General features: G+C 35.6%; 1 protein-coding gene across 1 annotated transcript in view; it reads right to left on the reverse strand.

The window, feature by feature from the left end:
- Positions 1–2,922: 2,922 nt before the first annotated feature.
- Cdh7 (cadherin 7) overlaps positions 2,923–24,548 on the reverse strand; it is a 158,009-nt gene continuing 136,383 nt past the window's right edge. The window contains exon 11 of the mRNA XM_023723151.1: positions 2,923–5,525. Within this exon, the coding sequence (XP_023578919.1) occupies positions 5,032–5,525 (494 nt within the window). The 3' untranslated portion in view covers positions 2,923–5,031. The remainder of the gene's footprint in view (positions 5,526–24,548) is intronic.

A 24,548-nucleotide genomic window follows, 5' to 3' on the forward strand; every position in this document is an offset into this window, starting at 1 on the left:
GCAAATTAGAATGACATAAGAATCAGCACAAACAAGCTTGCACTGAGCTTCTGACCTAGATTTTGTAACCACAGACCAGGGTAACTTTTAGTACACATCCCATGGCAGTTCACAAGTGATTGTCAGTGTTAATGAGCACACACACACACACACACACACACACACACAAATGGCAATTACATAAATCAGGAAATCACCTTCAGTTAGCCACCAAATCCTTCTCCTATATAGATTAGATTGCTAAAAAAATAAAACAGATTTTCTAGGAAAATGATAAATACTGGTGTTAGGTGAAGTTAGATTTATTTGATTAAGGTTGCTTGACATATTTTGCACTGTCTCCCAAATTCTCTCTCTCTCTCTCTCTCTCTCTCTCTCTCTCTCTCTCACACACACACACACACACACACACACACACACACACACGGAACATATTTCCTTTTCTAGTAAACAGAAGACAGTAACATTTATCATTGCAATGAAAGAGTATCAGAAGATCACCTATACTTTTGATCTTCTTTTACTTGAAAAGTATGTATGGAATTACACACTGTAGCATTTGCCTAATTACAACCCTATAAACATTCCATTTGGTCCAAAGGTGATTCCACTATTGAATTATATTCAAGATGCAAATGCTATTAGTTCTTTTTACTATTTATTCTATCTATACAGCTAACACGATTATACTAGCTTTCCTTGCCAAACTTTCACACAGTCTCATATGTCACACAATATATATCATTGGTGATCGAAAATAACTGCATAGGTAAGATTAAAAAAAGAACACAGACTAGCAGAAAATAAATTGGTGTGTTTATCACCACAAGTATTCCACCTGCCTCCAGCCATCTCTTTGAAAAAATGGTTGAAGAAATAAATTGAATCCTTAATCAACTATAATTAGATTAACTGTAAATAAACCCTTAAATGGTTATTTAAAAAAACAATTATCGTAATTACAACAGTTTCTAAGTCAATAGATGTCAAATTAAAATTGAAAATGTAAAGATTAATATTTATAGTTGGTGCTTAAGCACTTTAAATTATTGAAACTAAATTGTTTTGCCTCCTGCAATATATCTAATAGTTTGAGTTCTTTTAGATTTTATATTTATTTGAATGTTAATGCTGACACTCTATTAGGATTTGCATTTTAAGTGTGTGGGTCATCTCACAAATATTACCCGTGTCTTGTGCGACTATCCCATTTGCTTGAGAATAATTGCCTATGTCTGCTCATCACCCAATGTAGTAAATGTAATTGTGCATGAAGTTAAAATAATCTAAAACCTTCTCAGAGGGCAGAGTAAGAGGCAGCTCTCACCTCTTAACACTCTTACATTCTGTTTATGTGGTGTCATCAAAGACTGACTGCAGACAGCCTTAGTGGAGCTTCCTGGCAAAGAAAAGTACTTTACCTGGTGCACCTCTGCTTGCAGAAAATCTATACATCGCCTCCAACTGGGTAGTGTTTCCTTTGGTTTCTTTCCTGGTTTGAGTCTTGAAATATTGCTTTGTAAGAGAAGAGAGACTGATCTGTATGAATTAAAGTGACAATTGTGACTCGATGTGTGACAGTGCACTTCGTTAGTAACATCTGGTTTTCATATTTTATGCTGGTTTACAATTAGGAAAAATAACAATTGATCAAATGAGAAACAAATTGCAAATACGATTTTAAAAAATAGGTGCGGGCCAGATAGCTCAGTGGACTAAAGTGCCTGCTTAGCCAGGCACAGGGACTGGAGTTCGATCCCGAGTGTGCCATGCCAGCTGCCCCCACAACTCTGGTGTGCTGAGAGGGTGATTGAGACTGGGCATTGTGATGCACGCCTATAATCCCAGAACTTGGGAGGATGAAAGCTGGAGGATCACTATGAGTCCGAGCTGTGTAGTGAGACCCTGTAGACTCTGTATTAAATACATAAAAAAAGAGAAAAAATAAATTGTTCTACATGCACCTTATTTTGTGCAGCATGAGTGTACCTTAGCATCTCTATGTAGATTAAATGGTAAATATTTAAGTTTATTGATAGCCTGAACTATTGTTTCAATATGAAATTATTAAGCTATATCTCTCCCAAATATAGTCAGTGCTTTGTTTTTCTTACAAGTAGTTTCAAACATTTTCAATGAGGAAACCATTTCCTTCTGTATCCATATTTATAATAAGATATAGCACAAATTCCTCTCTGGTCATTGTTTTGTATTCTGTTCATTTATACTGTACCTATGATCATGGGGTCACTTTAGAAAATAACCTAAGAACTGGAGTTTTTATAAGCATGAAGAAGTGGTTATACAGAAAAAAATGAGTAGTGTGCTGATTATCATGAAAGTCTGAACATTCGCAACATGACTCATGTCAATCTACTCAAAAGAAATTAACTTAAGTGGTCATGGAAAGAGATGTGCATAAATGAAGCTTGAGAGCTGGTTCTGGCCAATTCTTCAAAAATGTGGATTCTGAATATCTAAATATTATTTATGTAATGATTATTTGGAGACACAATTACTTGTAAGATTGATTTTATCAATCAACCAATCCTGTCTCTGTTTTTTTAAACAATGAAAGCCTAATTCTGACACATTACATCAAATATTTCACAATAAGTTTTAGAAGAAAAAGTACAGCTAAAATAAAATTATAAAAAGGTCATCATTATTACAATTATTTCTAAAGGACTTTGTGTAAATGCTATTGTAGTTGGGACTTTTAGCTAATTCATATAAGTTTTAAAAAGCTATTGAACCAAATTCAATAACATAGTGTAATATTTTACATATAAGTAGCAATTGAATATATACTAAAATTTAAAACTAGAATCTTTCTTTTCTCAGTCTATTACTGGAAAATATGAAAGCAAATTTTAAAAAGAGAATAAACAGATTCAAGCAGAACAGAGAAGATGGAGTATGATGTGACGTGTCTTTTCTACAGTATTTCCAAATCTTTATTTAGTGATGTGTAAAACATTCAGCATTCTTGAAACCATAATCCAAAGTTACTTTATCTTCTTTCAGACAATAAGGAAATTGTGACAAAAGTGTTTCTTCAGCACCTGGCAGATATAAAATCTGTGTAATTCTTGAATCACAGCCTTGTTTCTTTGAACATGTAAGATTACTATTTTTATATGAAAAACTTGCACGTGTCACTAAATGATATAAACTATTTTTTACACTGTCATATTAAATTCTTTATATCAATGCATATTCATATAGCAAGAAGCATATCTAGCTGGTCATGAAACATCTAAAAATCTTTATTCAAATTAATGCTGTGTTTGCAGATATTCAAAATTATTGAATTATTAATTCTTATGAAACTGAAGGCCACTTTCACACACTGCACTTCTACAGATGGACTTCAAGTTCACATAATCCTACATAGCTTCTCTTTATGTAATCAGCATATTAAATTCTGGTTCCAGAGTCTTCCTAGTAGAAAGAAGAACTTATGGAATACAATTTCCTACAGTGTTCACTATCCATAGATTGTTAGGAGCCCAGCAAAGGACTGTTTATTTCTAAAAGCAGAATATAGGGGAAAATAAATCCATTCTTACTTGACTATAAGCACATCAAACAAACATTAATCCAAGAAAAATAAATAATTTTTGACTTTTTTAAAAAAGTTTTACACTAAGGTATTTGTCTCAAACTTAAGCACAAGAGATTACTTGCAATTTCTCTTTGTCACAACCAAACCACAAGAGGAATTACACAACACTTGCTTAGTTCTTCAGGGAAACATTTGTGTTAGAATTTAAAAATGGGCTTGAAACTTATGCTATATTGTTTTTTAAAAAATTCAGCCTTTTGTTAATATGCTTCCAGCAAGAATTTGAGAAAGCAATTCTTCAACATCTTTGAAACGTAAAGAACTCACAACTCTGCAAAATAAATCTGGTGTCAAAGAAAATTCCAATTCTCTCTGATGGCTTTCTAAAAACAAAAGTATTGCACTCAGATAGTTGGTACATTCTAATGGCTAGGAACAACCATTTCTATGTCCCTGTAGCTGAGCTCCCCTTTGAGATGTGGACTGTGACAAGGCTCAATTGCTGTCCTATTCTTTCTCCATTTCCTTGCTTCATCACCTTCCTGTAGCTCAGGTTGGAGAGAACAGAGCAGGGTCAGAGGCAATGCATCTCATGAGGCAGGAAGATGGACCTGAATTTAGTGGAAAATGGAGCTCTGAAATAAATATAATACCATGTGTCAAATAAAAAAGAGAAGGTATTCTCCTGTACAAATCAGAAGAGATAATAGAATCTTAAATGAATAGACAGCAACTTTTTTATATAAAATTATACCTCCACAAGCATCTCAAAGCTATGCAAACTTGAAGAATTGTTTACCTTTTCCTTTCTTTTGGAACATTTCATTGTTTAGTGGTTGAAAGAATGGCTTTTTTGCTTCATACCAAATTTTACTGGCTTTTATTGAAGGGTTTTCATATAGGGAAGGTATTCTGAGAATTTATATATTGCTAAATAAAATACTTTTTCTAACCACCAGTAATAAAATTCTGCTGAATTCTATCATATTAGCAAGCTAGAAGCTTTGCCATAAAGTAAATTTGTGCCAAGTAAATTTGAAATGCAAGAAGTTTCAGGAATTTTTCATGGTATATTCCTCTTACCGAGAGTGTTCCACTCCTCTTATTGACAGTACCATGCAGGTATGTCCAGGACCTCAGTAGTGCACTAGGAACACCGTGCACTCTTTACTCATGGAGATTAGGTGCTTTTGCAGGTATATTAGAGTTGCTATCTATTCACAAACTATTGAGCATTTATTTTTATTAAAAAACCTTCAAATGCTCAGAGTCTGTGGTCAGTGCAGTCCCTTGGATAAGTCTAATGAAGATATGCTTCACCAAGGCAGAAACCTAAACAGTTAAAAATGGAGACATATTTACAATCACTTTCCTCCAACTCATGGAGTTCTTTCTTTCTTTCTGTGTGTAGTGTTCTTTGATGTTACTTTTTCTTCAGTACATTTCAAGTTAAGGTTCTTGGGCTATGAGTACAAACTCTCCTGGCCAGTTCCATACATATCGGCGAGTCGTTTAAAGCGGGGGCCCCAGTCACTTAGGTAGTCATAATTCTGATCAGAGTTTGAGCTGATGGAATCCAAAGAGCTGAGTGACTCTGCAACCGAGCCATTCCCTTCAAAGGCGTAGGTCTGCAAAGAGTCATATGGGGGTGCACCTGGATCAACATCAGCTTCTTTCAGTCTTTCCCATATAAATTCCCGAAAAATGACATTATCTGGGATGCTTTTAAAAGTTGGTCGACTCAAGAACTGAATCTCTGGAGTCACATCCCTCCGGGTCTTCGTATCTCTTATGACATTGAGGTTTCTCAGTGCGGCCATGTCAAATGCTTCAGTGTCTTCCTCTCCTCCGCCTTCGTCATCATATCTAACAATATTTTCTCTGATATCTCTTTCTTCATCAAAGATGAGGGGCTCTTTTTTCCGTCTTCTCATGGTGATGATAAGGAGGATCAGCACTGAAACAGTGAGCAAGGGACAATGTCAGTAAAGTCACCAGCTGTCACTTGTCATGTTGATATTAGCTCCATAATTGTGCCTCATATTTTTTCCCCTTAGAAAGAAATGAATTTACTTAATACTTACATGGATTTTCACAGCAGTAGATGGACTAAAATTGCTAAGAGGGCTTTAAAATAGAACACTTTTATACATCAAGAAACCCTATCCACACCTGCTTGGGATTGATGTGTTGCTCTAACCTGCAAAGTATTTAACAGAACAAATTGAAGGGCCAGTTCAGGATAAATATAATAATTTCAAAGACATGCAACATGAAGGAATTTTTTGAACTCCTTAATTGATGGAAAGGCAAAGTGACATTCATAACATTTTGTGTCTAATTTAACAACTGTAATTTCAGAAGAAAATGGATTACAGTATTAGCTCAAGTTCTTTGAAGAAATGTCTAGCTCTTGTCTATGAAATTCAGCTGTTAAATAAAATCCAGCATGGCAAGCCATATACAAAGATGAAAAGCTTCCCTATAATAGAGTTGCACTTTCATGTACAAAATTCTGAACTTCAATTTTGTGCATTTTACCTAGAGATAGGATATAGCTGGTGAGCTTTTCTACATCAGTCAAAGACTGAAGAAGTAAACCAGCCCTAGAACATTAGGAATTTTTCTTTCTATGTTAAAGACTGATATAAAATCTTTGAGTATGTGTTTACACTGGAGAAAATGGAGAACAGCGATATTGGCTACTCATTATGCTTATTAGATTACATGAATTCTATGTTTTTTAAAGTTATGCAATAATAACAAAGAGCCATCTCTGGCTACAAGTAACAGGATTCCCTCCAAATTGAGAACAATATGCATCAAGGCTTCTTGATGTAAATTCAGATGATACAGAAAAGGAGTTCATGCATCTTGAACTCAAAAATGTAAAAAAAAAATTATCTTTAGTATATATCTACAGTTATTTGTGTAAAATCAAAACCTTTTCAACAATTTTTATTACATGAATATAAATTTTTCAAGGTCTAGTAAGCACAAAATGTATATGAAATGGATTGTTGTTGCAGTACACTATTCCCAGCATCCTGTTGAAAGGAAGCTTGAGATATTCGAAGTGTAGCACAGTAGTGTAGCTTCTGTATTATACATGACTAAATTCTATGTTCAGCGTCGCACAAATCAGATTTTAAAAAATGGTGACTTGGAATATTTACTTTTGTAGTATCTCATAAGATTTATATTTTAGCATTAAGAAGATATTTAAAAGTTAAAATGACAAACAACAGCTAAGTGCTTGCTTAGGCAAGCGCAGGGACCAGGGTTATATCCCCAGCACCACACGCTGCATGAGCTCAGAAGGTCATGCTAAGCCAGCTACTGAAATCTCATTTAGTGGCTCATGCTTATAATTGTGGTGGTGGGAAGACTGAAAACAGGAGGATCACTACAAGTCTGAGCTGTGTAGTGAGACCCTATAACAAATACATAAAACTTTAAATAAAAAAATAAATGAAAAAGTACAAGATAATTATAGAAAATAATTTGGAGTGAGAAATACTTCATCTTAGAAGACAGTTTCTTTTCTTAATGAAAAAGCTGAATACTTACAGTAATACCTCTGTTTAGAAATACTTCTCTTTACAAGCAATTCAGCTCTCAAACAAAAGCATTCAGCAAGCTTTCACTCCAGTTCACAAATTCTGCATCGGGTCAGAACACAACCACAGCTATTTTTTCCACACAAATGCAGGCACATCCATCTTCCCTCAAACCACAAAACTAAGTTTGTGAACTGAGGTACCATGGTATTAAATTTTAAAGGAGATGACTTTATTAACTTCAATTAAACTTACATACTTTAAGTGTTTGTCTGATAGCAGCTTCTTCATCAAACAGCTAGAAATGATGAAATGTTACTTTGGAAATACTTATGGAAACTTTTTTAGATTTTGGTGGAAGTTTTTTTTAATTTCCATTTCCATCCTTTCCAGTCATAAATTTTGCACTTTGTTGAGAGATCTCAGTTTAGTGATCAAGAAACATTTCTGAGTTTATCTGTTCCCTGTCACAGGAGATATATGATATATATATATATATATATATATATATATATATATGTATATATGAAAAATTATATAAAATATATTATTTTTCCTTTTTCTTGATACTATTTACTAGACTTTAGTGCTCTTAACTGCCTTCAACAAAAGAGCAGACTTGTAGTTCACAGGTAACTGCTTGCATATGTTTGTCTTCCCAGTCCTTGTCTGACACTTATGTTCCTTCCCATTAAGTTTATTATGCCTTTCTGTTTACTGATAACTAGGATATCCACAGCTCCAAACCTCTGAAGTTTTCAAAGTCTGTACTAGAACATAACAGAATGCGCTGCAGTTTTGGTTCAAGAAGGCCTATAATAAATGTCCAGGCTTGCAAATATCTGCTGCATTATGCAACTTAAACGTATTGATCCTACTAAGACATAGTAGCAACAAAGTTAATATTTTTAGGGTAAATTAAAGAGATGAAGCGATTTAGAAATCACATACACAGGATTGTGCAGACAGCTCAGTGCACAAAGTGCTTGCCTGGAAAGTGCAAAGACCCAGTTTTAATCCCCAGCACTGCATGCCCTGCATGACCCATATCATGTTGGCCCCTGAAACTGGACATAGTGGTGCACACTTGAAATTCCAGCACTGGGGAGGGTGAGATAAGAGGATCATTGTGAGTCTGAGCTGCAGAGTGAGCCTTGTACCAAATAAGTAAATAAATAAAAGAGTAAAACAAAAATTTTAAAAATCACATGAACAATCACACACTTAGAATTTTCAAGGAAAGTAATCGATATGAAATCCACGGGTTAAAAAACAAGAGCCTAGATGGCACCTAATCCAAGAAAGAGACTGCAGTAAGTTTAAGACACATAGATAAATGTAATATTTATTTTATATTAATATACTACATTCGTTTCTGAAACTTGTCACACAGGCTCCTTAAAGAAAAGTACAACAGAGGAACGGAGGACCACTAAGACTTTCGAAAAGATGCAAAGATGAACAATGTGAGACTAATAGGCATCAATGAGAAAGGAGTCAATACAAAGGACATTAAAAAATATAGACAGAAGTAATAGAAGAAAACTTCCCAAATATGAGGAAACAATCTGACATTCAGGTAACCAAAGCATACAAAACGCCAAGTAACCTCAACCCAATTAAAAACACACCAAGACATATAATAGTCAAGATCCCAGAAATTCAGTACAAGAATAATATACTGAAAGCCACTAGAGAAAAAAAGGATATCACATTCAAAGGAAAACCCATGAAAATTACAGCCGACTTCTCTTCACAAACCATGAAGGCAAGAAGAGCATGGAGCAGAGAACTTCAAGTCCTCTATGAAAACAAATTCCAGCCCAGACTACTATACACTGCAAAACTCTCTTTCAAGTTTGATGAAAAAGTGAAATATTTCCATGGCAAAGAACAGCTAAAGAATTTCATGATTACAAAGCCAACCCTACACAGGCTCCTGAAAGATGTTCTAGAGAGGGACCAAAATGATCAGAAATCCACGAATGAGATGAGAGGTAACCAACTAAATAGGGCAAGCAATTAAACAGGAGAAAAAGGAGTAACTGACAACAGGTAAATAACATGTCAATCGTAAGTCAATGCATCTCAATTCTAACCATCAATGTAAATGGACTCAATCACCAATTAAGAAAAATAGACTGGCACAGTGGATTAGGAAACAAAATCCAACAATATGCTGTATGCAAGAAACACATTTAACTCATAAACACATTCATAGCCTGGAAGTCAAAGCATGGAACACAACATTACATGACCAAGCACCTCAGAAAAAAGCAGGAATAGCAATCCTATTCTCAGACAGTCTCAACTTCAAACCAACAATGATCAAGTGAAATAAAGGAGGCCACTATATACTGGTAAGGGGAAAAATTCAAGAGGAAGAGGTAGCATTCATAAATATGTATGCACCAAACACTGGAGGACCCAATTACATGAAGCAAATCTTAATAGACATGAAAAATCTAATATTCAATACTGCAATCTTAACAGGAGACCTTAACACCCCCTCATCTCCAAAGCATAAGTCAACCAGACAAAAATTAGCAAAGAAATAACAGAACTGAACCAGAGCTTGAAACAAACGGACTCGGTGGATACATTCAGACACATACTGGTCCATAGATCATGCTTCAGTATATGCAAGAAAACAGTAATTATTCCATAGTATTATCTGACCACAGTGCAATGAAACTGGAAATAAATGACAAAAGAAACCAGAAAAAACCCTAAAAACATGGAAATTAAGTGACATGCTACTCTGCAACCAATACGTCACAGATGAAATTAATTAAGAAATTCAAAAATATCTACAATTCAATGAAAATTCAAGCACAACTTATTGTAATTTATGGGATACAATGAAAGCAGTTCTCAGAGGGAAATTCATAGCTGTGAACTCACACATTAGGAAAACAGAAGGGGAAAAAATAAATAGCCTAATGCTTCACCTTCAACAACTAGAAAAGGAAGAGCAAACCAAACTCAGCGCCCAAAGACAGGAAGACCTCATAAAGATTAGAGAAGAAATTAATGCAACTGAGACTAAGAAAACAGTCAAAAATTTAATGAAACAAAAATCTGGTTCTTTGAAAAATTAAATAAAATCGATAGGCCCCTAGCTAACCTCATCAAAAAGTGGAAAGAAAAAATTCAAATACAAGCAATAAGGAATGAAAAGGGTGTTATTACCACAGTCCAAAGGGAAATTTTGAAGATTATCCATAGCAACTTTGAGAATCTCTACTCTCACAGAATAGAAGTCACAGAAGAAATGGACAGATTCCTAGAAAGGTACAAGTACCACAACTGAATCGACAAGATATAACCACTCCCCATAGCCCAATAACAGCCAATGAGATACAAGATATAATAAAAAAAACCTATGGACAAAGAAAAGTCAAGGTCTGGACGGATTCACAGCTGAATTGTACAAGAAATTTACAGAAGAAGTAGTCCCTATACTCCTCAAATTCTTCAATGCAATTGAAAATGAAGCAATGCTCCCAATATCATTCCTGGAGGCAAGTATTATACTGATACCAAAACCAGGGAAAGATGCAACTAGGAAAGAGAACTACAGGCCAATCTCCCTCATGAACATAGATGCCAAAATACTCAATAAAATCCTAGCAAATAGAATACAGCAAATTATCAAGAAGACCATACACCATGACCAGGTAGGATTATTCTCAGGGATGCAAAGATGCTTCAATATTAGAAAATCTATAAAAGTAATATACTATATCAATAGAGCAAAAACTATAAAACACGTGATCATCTCAATTGATGCAGAAAAGGATTCTGACAAAGTCCAACACTCATTCATGTTCAAAGTCCTACAGAAAATTGTAACAGATGGCCTCTACTTCACTCTGGTAAAAGTCATTTATGAAAACCCAACAGCTAACATAACACTAATGGGGAATAAGTGAAATCTTTTACTCTTTGATCTGGTACAAGACAAGGATGTCCTCTATCACCATTGCTATTCAATATAGTTCTGGAATCATTAGCTAGAGCCATTAGACAAGAGAAAGAAATAAAAGGAATAAGAATAGGTAAAGAAGCTAAACTATCATCATTTGCAGATGACAAGATACTTTACTTGGAAGACCCAAAAACTCCACCAAGTAGCTACTAGAATTAATACAGAAATTCAGTAGCCTAACAGGTTACAAAGGCAATACCCAAAAGTCAGTAGCATTCCTCTACACAGATAACAAACACACTGAGAGGGAAATTACAGAAATAATACCTTTTGCAATAGCATGAGGAAAATGAAATACCTTGGAATCCATATAATTAAAGTAATCGAAGATCTTTTCAAGGAAAATTACAGTACTCTCAAAAGAGAGATTGTAGAGGATTTCAGAAAATAGAAAAATATTCCAAGCTCCTGGATAGGAAGAACCAACATTGTGAAGATGGCCATACTCCCAAAATTTCTGTACACATTTAACAAAATCTGTATGAAACTACCATCAACATACCTCACCGAGCTAAAGAAATCATTCCTAAAATTTATTAGGAGCCGGAAAAGACCTGCAATAACAAAGGCACTCCTGGGCAAAAAAGACAAGGCAAGAAGCATTACAATTCCTGACTTGAAATTATACTACAAGTCTACTGTGATCATATCAGCATGGTACTGGCAATGAGATAGACCTGAGGATCAATGGAATAGATTAGAAGATGCTGAAGCCCCTATGGACACACTCAACCATCTTATCTTTGACAAAGGGGCCAAACATACTCACTGGAAGAAAGATAGCCTCTTTAACAAATGGTGCTGGAAAAACTGGCTCTCTACATGCAGAAAACTAAAACTTGACCCAGGTGCATCACAATGCACTAAACAAAAGTCAAAATGAATTAAAACTCTAAAGAGTAAAACAGAGATACTAAATGTCATGGAAGAGAATGTAGAAGGAACTCTTGAAGACATAGGGATAGGCAAAGAGCTCATGAACAAAAATCGAATCGCATGGGAAAGATTTGAAAGAATTAACAACTGGGACCTGCTCTTACTGGGAAGTTTTTGCACATCAAAGGAAATTACCAACAAAGTGAAAAGGCAACCCACACATTTGGAAAATATCATGACAAATAAGCACTCAAAGGTCTGCTCTCTAGAATTTATAAAGAACTAAAAAACACTAGGGCCCCAAAATTTAAAGACCCAGTCAGAAATAGGCATCTGAGATGAAAACACACTTCTCAGAGGATGAAATTAAAGTAGGGAATAAATTTATGAAAAAATGTTCCACATCACTAGCCATCCGTGAATTGCAAATTAGAAAAAAACTGAGATATCGTCTCACTCCAGAAAGATTGGCTATCATAAAAATGTCAACAAAACCCCACAAAAAACAAAAAACAAATGTTGGAGAGGCTGTGGGGAAAAAGGAACCCTTCTCCACTGCTGGTGGGAATGTGTACTGGTGCAACCATTATGGAAGTCAGTGACTCCTTAGAAAACTTGGACTGGAAATTCCATTTAATCCAGCTATTCCTTCAATGGGAATTTTCCCGAAGGGTCTGAAAACATCATATCATAGTGATATAAGTGTGCCTATGTTTATAGCAGCACAATTTGCCATAACCAAATCTTGGAAACAACCTAGATGCCCATCACCTGAGGAATGGTTGAAAACGATGTGGTATTTTTACACAATGAAGTATTACTCAGCTATAAAGAATGATAAACTCGAAGGCTTTATATTGAAGTGGATGCCACTTGAAGATATACTCATAAGTGAAATAAATCAGACATGCATGAATAAATATCATATAGTTTCTGTAGTATGAGAACTCAAAAGAAGAAATACAAATAGAAATGTTTAATACAAGTAAAAGGAAAGCAACAATTTGAGGACTAACTAATTAAGAGAGGGAAAGGAGAAAAGCTAGGAAACATGACACTGGCAAGCCATACAGTTACGTGTACATGACAGACAAGGCAATGATACTGAGAATCCTCAGAAGATTTTTTTAATCTAGCAGCCAATTGGAAGGATTTTCACCCTGACTAACTATATATACTGATAGCTGTGAACTAAGCAATTGTACCGAAGATGGCAATTTGTAATATCATGCTTGGAGTGCCTGTCATTCTGGTCTTCTGAATATGAACTGTGTGTCATGACATGCCAGTTGCTCTGTTGTGTCTCACGGAGATGATTTTTGAAAAAGTACGGGGTTGTAAATGAAGGCTGGAGACAGGAAAGAAATGTTGTGGGCCTGTCCTGCTTCAAGTTTGTATATCGTTAGATTTCTGGACTTATGTGTAAACACAAGAATTATATAATACTTTATGCCTATTTTTAAAATATATTCTAATTTTTAAATGTTTTTTCATCATATTATGTAGGTACTTAAGGTTCAACATATCAAAACTTGATGAAAAATTCCTGTTCCATGTTATGCCTAAGATGTTTGACATTCAGACAGATAGTGAGGTTAAGCTTAAAAGCCTAGTTTGTATGGTAACAACAATAAGCTTCTCTTCTGGATGGTTAACAACCTAAGCTTGCAGACCAAAATTAGATGAAAAAGGAGGGCTGCAAGGAAAGCCAACATTTTGGCCCTAGCCTTCCAAGGTCAATTAAGTCTCAGGTCACATGAGAACTTGTAGTGTAACATCATGTAACTCAATTGTGTCACAAATTTTCTGATCAAGGAGATTATAGGGCCAAAGAGGAAAGTGATCAATGATGTAGAGTGTGCCCAAGGTGAGTCACATGGAGAGAAAACATTCTCTCAGGGTTTCATTGAGTGCAAATTGGCCATGCAATGGCCGTGACTCATCCACATGGCTGACACTGACAAAGGTTCTACAATCTGAGGTACAGGATCTCAGGATAAATCCTGAGGGGATTTCACTGACCTTATCAGACCCAAAAGCTACAACTTTTGTTGCATAGGTCCTGCTTTACCTTGGTCTTAACCATCCAGCAGAAAAGTATAAAAACTAAGTGTAAGAAGTAAAGCCATGGTGTTACGTAGCGCTGTAGGGGACTCAGGTCAACAATTTCTGACATTGCCAATGAAGCGGAAGACCCAATACTATTATGGACTGCTGGACTGTTAGAATATTTTGCTGAGTTAACACACTTATAATATTCAAATGACAGAACTAAACAAAAAAGGGGATAGAGATGAATGTCCATTTTGTATCTGTGTATTCAAAATGGTTAGGATAGTTATATAGTTACATTCTCTTAATGAATAGAGGGATTTGTTCTAATGGTGTTTGTAAATAGTGTATCATGTCCGAATCTTGTACAGCAATTAACCACTAGGAAGAATGTATGCAATGTATTAATTATTGAAACCGTCCTACCAATTTGGTTTGAAACTCTCTCATTGCTATCTGTTTCTCAATAAAATTATGGAAAAAAACCAGAATATTGATATCTCATGTTTTACTTATTGTTACATAGTAGCTGAAGTTAATAGTATGAAATGTTTGGAAAGTTAGATAATGTAACATTTCATTTATGGACAGATTGCTACTAATTAATTCAGCACATGAAGGATAAATTCTAACCTATAGCTAGATCAAGTATTAACTATTTATTATTATTATTATTATTATTATTATTATTATTATTACTAACATATTTGGTAAGGGGTCTCACTACTCAGCTCAGACTCCTAGTGATTTTCCTGTTTTCAGCCTCCCCAGCGCTGGTATTACAGTTGTGCGCCTCCATGCCTGGACTCGTTCACAGGCTCAGCGCACCAGTGGGTGGGGCTGGTGCCGCATATGTTGCTGAGGATTGAATCCCTGTGCTTGTGCTTGCAGAAGCTTGTGCTTAGTCTGCTGAGCTATCTTTGCCAGCTCTTTAGCTGTTCTTCAGGCACTATGGTGATCCTTTTTGTATTAAAAGATTTGCTGCCTAAGTAAGCAAAATATTTCATACTTAATGAGATTTTATAGTTTCTTTTTTATACCATAAGGATTATACTTCTGAGTGAAGACAGAATAAAGTTTGGGTGTAGTAATTTGGTCACGGTAAACATATATGTATTGTGGTCAATGTCGATGAATTTATACATCTATATAGCCAAGCTGTACTAATTATTTATTGTAACTACTAAGCATAATGATAGTTATAATATCATACAGAGTATCAGATATATTTCTTTGTGAAAATTACAATTCACTGGGGCAGACATTAATCAAATATTTTAAAAAATAGGACTGTGATAATTAAGGGGAACCTAGAGACTTAACTCAGGATTACTGAAAGCTGACAGCCAAAGTAGAGGTAGAAAGATGTAGAGGAACATTTTGGGCAAAGGGAACACAGGGCAAAAAGTTTTGAAGCTAAAGGTCTAGAGGGCAAAGAAACAAGGTCAGACAGAGATGCAGATCCTGTAGTCCCAGGATCAACATACGGTAAAGACTGTTCACATTTTAAAAAACTATTCATTTGGACTAAAGATAGGAAGTGGGGAAAATAGATGTGAGAAAAAAAGTGAGAGAACTGCTTCAAGTAAAAGCATAATGCCGACCTAAATATCTACTTTTAGAATTCACATTTACAGTATTCAAACTTTTCTAAGTTTCTGAAATATATAAAAAATAATGTCAGATACAGAAACAATCACCACAAGTCATTGCAAGTAGATTTAATAGTGCAGGTGATACACATTTGGATAAATATAGCATAACTTATCATGCTTAGCTACAGGAACAGACATCTAGGTGGGCAGAGAAGCCTGCACAACAGACAGTATGAGTCTTCCCATTAAAGCAAAATTGAAGGACTAAAATATGGGAAAATAGTGAAACCTAAAATATGTATCATACTAGCAATTATTATTGATTTACAATTAACTTACTGAAAATATGTCATATTGTCTATTTTGGGTTATTTGTTGTGTTTTACGGATTTCCTATTAATCCTTAATTGAATTTGAACATTATTATCTTTATTTCAAACTTTCTTCATCATTCTCCACTCATCAAATACCCAGAATTCATTAACTGAATGCAATTTTCCGACACTTTCCACACAGCACTTTCTTTTGTGAAAATAAAATAAAATACACAGTGTACTCCTACTTTTTATATGCTGTTTTTTATTTTGAAGACAATATAAAACATAAAGGCACAAACTTTCAAACAATATGCAACGTAAGAACTGTTATTTCCTATACTGATTGTTTGTAAACCAGCGTAATATGAGTTTCCGTACTACTCGTCAGGGAATAAGGCAACCACTGACTTTTATGTTTCCCAATAAATATTTCCTAGCCTCTTTTCTTTTTTTAATTTTATTTATTTATTTATGTGTGTGTGTGTGTGTGGCCAGCTCAGCCCACCAGGGGGTGAGGCCAGCTAGCATGTGGTGCTGGGGGATTGAACCGCGGTCCCTCTGCTTTGCTAAGCTTGTTCTAAGACCACTGAGGCATCTCACCAGCCCCTCCTAGCCTCTTTTCTAATTTGTTGTATTTGTTGTGTCGGACGAATGACTCCACCCAGAGAGTTCTATGTAGGTCAGCCATCTTGAAATCATTCATGGAGTACAATGAGGCCTCTTGCAGCCAGTTTAGAAGAAGGAAGAGGAGCAAGAGGAGGAGAAGGAGGAGGAAAAGGAAGAGCAGAAGGAGGAAGAGCAAGAGGAGGAAGAGCAAGAGGAATAGCAGGAGGAGGTGGAGGTGGAGGAGGAGGTAAAAGAGGAGGAAGAAGAGAAGCAGGAGGAAGAGGAGGATGAGGAGGGGGAGAAGGAGGAGGAAAAGGAAGAGCAGAAGGAGGAAGAGAAAGAGGAGTAAGAGCAAGAGGAATAGCAGGAGGAGGAGGTAGAGGAGGAAGAAGAAGAGGAGTAGGAGGAAGAGGAGGATGAGGAGGGGGAGAAGGAGGAGGAGGAGAATGAAGAGAAGTTGTAATATCTCTCCTCCAACCATGGTTTCTTTGGTTGATGCTCTTCTCTAGGGAACACAGGATGTCTTCATCAAGTTTCCTATGTGGCTTTTTCCATTCTCTGCTCACACTCCTTCTAGGTGAGCCCACGAAACCCAAGGTTGGTCCCCCTCTTGTTTGGCAAGCACTAGAACCTCTCAGGGAATAGGCAATCCAATTCTCTCCTCTACATTGCTGTACAATCAGGCCATGTTCTCCAAATTACTGCCCATGGTTTTTATTGATAATTAAATATGTGGCTTCTAGTTTTTAAAAAGTTGTTGTTCTTCACTTTTATTTTCCATAATTGTTTCTGTTACAACACAGCTTTCAACTTTCTGCCCCAATGTCAGTCGTTACTTTCAAAGTCTCTAGATTGAAACTTTGTAATTTTCCTTCTTATTCTTTTCTTTTCTTTCTTTCTTTATTTTTCATTTCATGTTTTTTTACATAAACCAAATCTGAACACATTATGACCCCTTGCTAAGGCTGCCTCATGCAAACACGCTTATAATTCATTTCATATCTTGTTCCGCTGTTATGGTTTACATCTTCAATATCTCCCCTAAGCCTCATGTGTTTGGAAGGTGAGCAGATCATGAGGTGCTAGATTTATCATTCATTGAGGAGTTCAGACTTGAATATGCCACAAGCAGCTGGCTTCTCATTGGACAATGTGGGCCCTGGATGGGAGGATTTCTGCCTCTGGCTCCTCCCCATTCTCTCTACTTTATAGAAGACATAGGTTGAGCATCTTCCCCTCTGCTATACTCCTTTGGCATCCTGTTTCTGCCTTGGGTAAAATAAAATCCTCGTACTGTAAGTTGTGTATGCAGAGTAGTTTGTCCCAATAGTGACAAAGTGACCAGCACAGATGTTCCTCAAATAAGAAATAAATGAAACGGAAGTTTTCAGGTCATCCTTGACTCTAACTTCTTCAGTTTATCTCTGTCTGCAGTGTTCACTTACACTGTATTTCCATTAAGCAATCTTTATGTATCCCATTACCATACCAAAATACACCACCAACCCCTTTCATTCAGCTTACTGTTCCTTCCTATGTAAAATCCTCACCCACTTTAATTTCCTCTCACTTAATTTATTGGATGTGTGAACCAGTATGATCTCTTAGCTATCCCGTCTGAATTTCCTTTGCACAAAATGGAGATAATAACAGCATTTACTTCATAAGTACAGTTCATCATAATTTTATGAAGACTTAGTTTATATTTATAAAATATATAAATAATAAGCACTATTTCTATTACATAGTAACTCATATCTTGTGCACTTACGCAATCATCTTCTTCCATTCAATTCCTGTTTCCATGGGTCTGTTAAATTGTCCACAGAAGGAAACTCAAATGTGTGTATAATGACACATTAAGTTGATGTATCTAATATTAGTCCATTCTCTCTACTGGTTGGAAAAATGATGAATAATAGAAATACTGACTTTTAAAATACGTAGCAAAGGTGTAAAGAATAGAGTGTGATAAGTGACATTTAAGTATTCCCCAGAAATCTTTGTCTCTTTTGTGCCTCATGCTAAGCCTTGAGGACACAGTATTTAAAGTGAGAAAGACAGGTATATTTCCCTTCTTTCAAAGAGCATTTGGGCAAAGCAAGCAAATATACATTTAAAAATTGTGATAAGGTTTTTTAAAATTTTATTTATTTATTTTTATTTTTTGTATTTTAAGGTCGGGTCTAGAGGGTGTTCAGGGTCTCACTACTAGATCGGACTCCTAGTGATCTGCCTATTTCCAGCCTCCCAAGTGCTGGGATTGTAGGTATGCGCCACCACACCCAGTCTCAACTGCTATCTCAGAGCTCCCTGGGGATGGGGCCAGCACAGCAGGCCAGGGGATCAGACCCTGGCCCCTGCGCCTGCTTGTAAGTGCTTTAATCCACTGAGATTTTTGACCAGCCCTCGTGATAAGAATTTTAGACAAAATAAATGAGCATTACAATAGCATTGTTTTGACGTTTGCTTAATTTAATCATAGTGAGAGCTTCGTACTCAGGAAAACATTGAAGCTGGGCCATAAAGGAAAATAAGAGTCTTAGGGGATGCAAGGAAACTCCTGCAGGAAAAAAAGGGTATTTTTCTTGAAGATAATGGAAAAGAATGCTGTGCACTTCTTCCTGCTGAATGAGTGAAAGATCAGGCAGCCTGATGACTTACATACAGTATAAAACAAGTGGCACAGAAAGGATGCCTTTGGAACTTGAAAATCATTTGAGATTTAATCAATAAATTCAGTATTTCTCAAGTGTTTCAAGCAAAACAGATTAATTTGCTTAAAAAAGTAAAATGATAAAAACACTGAAGTGCTGGTTTTCTTCTGGAAAGAATGTCATTAGAAGTGAAAAGGCAAAAGATTTCATATGATCTGAATAGAAACCAGAATATCAGAAATGACATCTAAGCTAAGTTCTCAAGTATCAGAAGTCAGCAAGTCATCTTGTTCCAGTCCACGTGTCACAGAGTCAGAGATAAATGCAAATTGCCAATGACAAAAGGCCAGCATTTTAACTTGTGAACTTGAACTGTCTGGACCACTTATATCCATACAGGGTAAATAAAGTTTTGTAAATGATATAATCTGACTGAGTGATAAAGTAGATGACAACTATAGCAATTCAAAGTGATAGTAAATGAAATGCCCTTGACATCTCCAGTGATGTGCTTCCTGTATCTTTAATCATGCAGTTTCTATTATTTTCTTTAGTACACATATCGCTCCACCATCATGAGCCTGAAAATACATTTAAGGATTTTTTACATGTGCTATATTGATTTTCCAGAAATGTTAAAAAAGATGAGCTGAGTTTTGTACTGTACTAAGGTTGCAGTCTCTTAGGAAAATAAAACACCAACCCCCAGTAGTGATATCACCTATGAGTAATACAGAAATGAAGTCCAGACAGTCTGGGTGGCACACACTCTCTTCTGGGAGGCCTCGGCAGGAAGACTGCAAGTTCAAGCCCAGCCTGGACGTTTAGTGACTATGTATAGCCAAGTCTCAAAAGAAAACCACTAGCAAAAGGAAAGAAAGAAAGACCAGAGGAAAGTGAAATCAAACATTATTTTCCAATGCTTAGTATATTCAAGTCATTTATAGCTCATGGCAGTTACAGTCATAGGATGTCTGCTGTGTGTCATATGGTGCTCAACGATAAGATACCACACAAAGTTAGAAAATAATGCTTGGTGCTTCTAAAGCGGGAGTCTATTGCAGAGGATAAACAAGATGAAAAACCAATAAAGCAGATAAATCATGGCTTGATAAATAGCTTCAACACTATGATGGATGTCATAAGACTGTCATACCAGATGCTATGAGGTCCTTAAGGACAGACAGCAATTTAGATCCTAAGTCCAGGAAAGACAGCTTTGAAAACAAAAAGGAGTGAGTGAACACTTTCAGTTTTCTGGAGAGAATTATGTCAGGCAGAAGTAGAGCAGGTTGGACATTGTAAGACAAACAGACTGAATCTAAGAAAAAGCAAAGCACACATTTTGTGTGAGCAGAGAGCAATAGGGTTGAAGTAGGAGTAAACAGTCTATGTGTCTGTTATCTCAATCTGTAGACAATGAGGAGCCACAGAAATATTATCTTAAGCTATGGTGAGTTGCAGTCATACGTTCTTTTTTTTTTGTTTTTTTGTTTTTTTGTATTTACGGAAGGGTCTACAGGGTATTCAGGGTCTCACTACTAGATAGGACTTGTAGTGATCTGCCTATTTACAGCCTCCCAAGAGCTAGGATTATAGGCACATGCCACCATGCCCAGTCTCAATTGCCCTCTCAGCATGCCCTGGGGTGGGGCCGGCACAGCAGTCCCAGAGATCAAACCCCTGGCCTTAATCCACTGAGCTATTTGGCCAGCTGCATACTTGTTTTTAAGAAGTTTCCTCTGTCTGAAGCACTGGTGGAATGAATGTGACAGAGAGTGAAGTAGTTTCCATAATTCAAGAGAGAAAAGATGGACAGTGGAAAAGCAGCATTAAGGGAAAAATATTGATAACAAAACAAAGAAAAATCAAAGGTTTGTTACCTATGGAAGATGCAATAGAAAGAAAAGAAAAGGTGAACTAACTCAACAAAGAAAAACACGTAAGTGAAACTAAATCAAGTCTCAGGAATATAGGAGACTACCTCAGAAATTTTTCTTTTTCTTGAGATTGCTAAATTCAGCCATCCAATCTGGACAAGGATTTTAAATGGATAGCCTTGATGGAAAATGTCCTGGAGATTTGTAAATCATGTGCATAAGAGAGATAATTCTATGTCTCAAATAAGGAAAATAATCATAACTGAATCTTTTCTTTCCCCAATAAAAGTAATATGAATATCTTCTCCTTTAATAGTGAGAAAATTATTTCATTAAGCCTGAGTTAAGACAGAAAAAAAATTCCTGTAAGTGCAATAAATGTGATGTACAAATATAGTGCCTATGTTGTTTTTTGGTTGTATTATTATGTAACCTCATGTTTAACGTATAATTTTGTTTCTTGAGCAAGTAATAGGAAGATACTATTAAAATAGACACTCAGAATTAACTGAACAAATGATAAAATCACTATGTGAAGCTGATACAAAGGAACCAGTACTATATCTATGCTAAGAATGTATAGGCTTGTAATACTCAGGAACCTTTAGGAATTTATCAGAGACATACAGGTCTTTCACATTGGAAAACGTATATGAAAAAATATCAGGGACATTTGGATTGCAGTCTTTCTGTGCTTGGGTTTTGTCTGACGTTTATCCACTGTATGATTTTGTGTCTGGTTCTTCTAAATTGTAGTTTTATTATTATTGGTATTATTATTATTATTATTATTATTATTATTATTATTATTGCACTGCCAGGCATTGAGCTCAGAACCCTGCTCTTGCCAAGCAAGCACTTGCTCTACTGAGCTGTCTCTCCAGCCTCTTTTTTTTTTTTTTAGTTTTATTATAGAGAAAGTGTGTAATTTTTCTATGGAACCATTCCATAGAAATACCTATAGTATAATATGAATTTAGGGAAGGATTTAATTTTTATACTTCGTTTTTATGATTGGTATCTGCAAACATTAGTTAGCTAAATATAGCTTTCTCATTAGCACCTGTGGAACTACCCTTGGAATTATATTCTAGCATTATAGATTAGGATAAGGACAAATGTATTATACAATGTTGCCATTATTTTTATCAACAATTTAATGCATTTTAAAAATGTCAGTAACTTTCATCATCACTTACACACAAAGTCAGAAAAGCATTTTTCTGTTGAGCAAAAGTGTAAGTGGCCAAGAACAGGAAGCTGAATGTAGTTTGGTATTTTGTAGGTCAAGGAGAGAAAGGAAAAGACGAATGACAGCTGAAATTCAAGCTGTGCGCACTAGACACACTGAAAAAGAATGAGTCTCGTGCAGAGACCAGTGAGCAACTACAAACACCTTATGAAACTTTAGGTAAGGGGCTGGGCAATGCTTAACAAATCCCAGATGTGATGGAAGAGCAAAAACTTGGAAGAAATGTCACAAGCTTTCAATTACTTGCATCTTAAAGTCAAAGTAGGGAAAACTTCTAATATTTAATTTAATAAATTCATTGCCAGTGTTAATATACAGAAAACCTATTTTTAAGTAACAAGAACTAAGGAACTTACTATGCTCCAAATAGAGGTACAATGTTTAATTTTGGAGACAATCTTTAGTTTAGTTTAGTTTAGCTTTTTGGGGAGGGGATTTCACTTTGTATTGCAGGCTGGCCTTCACAGCACTATGTACCCCAGACTGGCCTTGAACTCATGACAATCTTCCTGCCTCAGCCTCCCAAATTCTGGGATTATAGGCTTTCCACCATGCCCAGCTTGAAATCTATTTTAAAATAAAGTGGATAATGTTCTTTCTTTTAACTTCTTAAAAACCTACCAAATCATTAATTTAATGTGTCAATCATAAAACTATTTTCTTTTAAGTGCTTTTGTTCTAATACAGATATATATATATATCTGTATGCTAATTTAATTATGAAAATACATAATTACATGTGTTTGTGTTAGTAATGAAACACTGTTTTTATTAAAGTTTTAGAATGCCAGAACATCTTGCCATATATTATTAAAATTTTCCTTCATAAAAATAACTGAAGAGCCTGATTGTTGTAACATGAAATTTGAATCTGGCAATTCTGTCTACCACTTAAATTGTACTCAGCTTAAATGAAGGAAATTCTATTTCTAATTTTTTAGATTATATCATGTAAAGAATTTAGGTTTAAATAAATTAATGAAAGTGGTAAGACAAGAGAAGATGACAGAGTTATCAGGAAAGAATTCTTCCACAAAGTTAGAAAGATACATGCAAGATAGCTCAGTAGTATAAAGTGCCGCTTAGGCAAGCTTCGGCATTCACAGGAGACAGCAGTGTGAACCCTAGCACTGCCAGAGCCACCCTCAGAGTGGGCTGAGCCAGCCAGAAAAAAGAAGAAAAGAAAATACAGATAGAAGTTTTAAATATCTGATACATTTTCAGATTGAAAAATCCAACTTCCAATATCAATTAACCTGAATTTCAAATCTTGAGACTCAATTGACTATATATGTATAATTATATTCATGTCTTCATGAAGCATTTCCTTTTTATTTAGTGTAAAATATTTTACTGAGATTAGAATCTTATACCATCTGTGCCTCTAACTCTCTATGAGCTCTTGCAGACCCTGAACGTAATTGCCCTGCAAGTCCCTTTTCCAAAGCAGAGGTTTGGTCTAGACTCAATGTGTAGGGCATCTTCCAGTGTCAGCCTCCTGGGATATTCGGTGTATCACCTTCTGTCATGCTACAAGTCACTTTAATTTGTCACATAGCAGCAACACAAAGCTGATAAGTACGCCTTTTTAAGACTCCAAAGCCCAGAGGTTCTAATAGTTTCAATCTTAATTGAACTGATTCTCAAATTTTCATTATTCCCTCATCTTTATCTTCTTGTGCAGAAAAATATTTAGAACTTTGAAAAGGTCTGAGTTACAAATACTGATTGTGGTGTCTAGAAACAACATTTGCAGCACTTCTGGAGCTGTTCTAAAAAACAAGCAAGCTGTGCGTCAGAAATCCCCGTGTCATACTCTATATTCCTTTCAGCCCTTCTAAACACTGTTTCCTTGGCTTTATTATCTATTGTGTGAAAATTCAGTCTATAATAGTGAATAAACAACAAATAGCCTTTCACCTTTGTTCTTATCAAGTTAAGAATTAAGATACAAAAAGATAAAATTTCTGAGCTGAAGTGCCCCTAAGACATATGTGTTTGTGTACCAAATATAATAAGAATACAGAATGGAAAGTAATAAATCTATACTTCAGTTACTTTGAATAACAGCTTGATGATTCCTAACTACTTAGAATTTCCAAGCAACCTCAAATGCAAAGAACCCTAAAATAACAGATCAGAAAATTTACCTAGTTGGAACTCCTAAATAAAAGTCAGTACACTATTTTTATTT

Source organism: Octodon degus, unplaced genomic scaffold (genome assembly GCF_000260255.1).
Source record: "Octodon degus isolate 3935 unplaced genomic scaffold, OctDeg1.0 scaffold00097, whole genome shotgun sequence".
NCBI classification, from domain to species: domain Eukaryota; kingdom Metazoa; phylum Chordata; class Mammalia; order Rodentia; family Octodontidae; genus Octodon; species Octodon degus.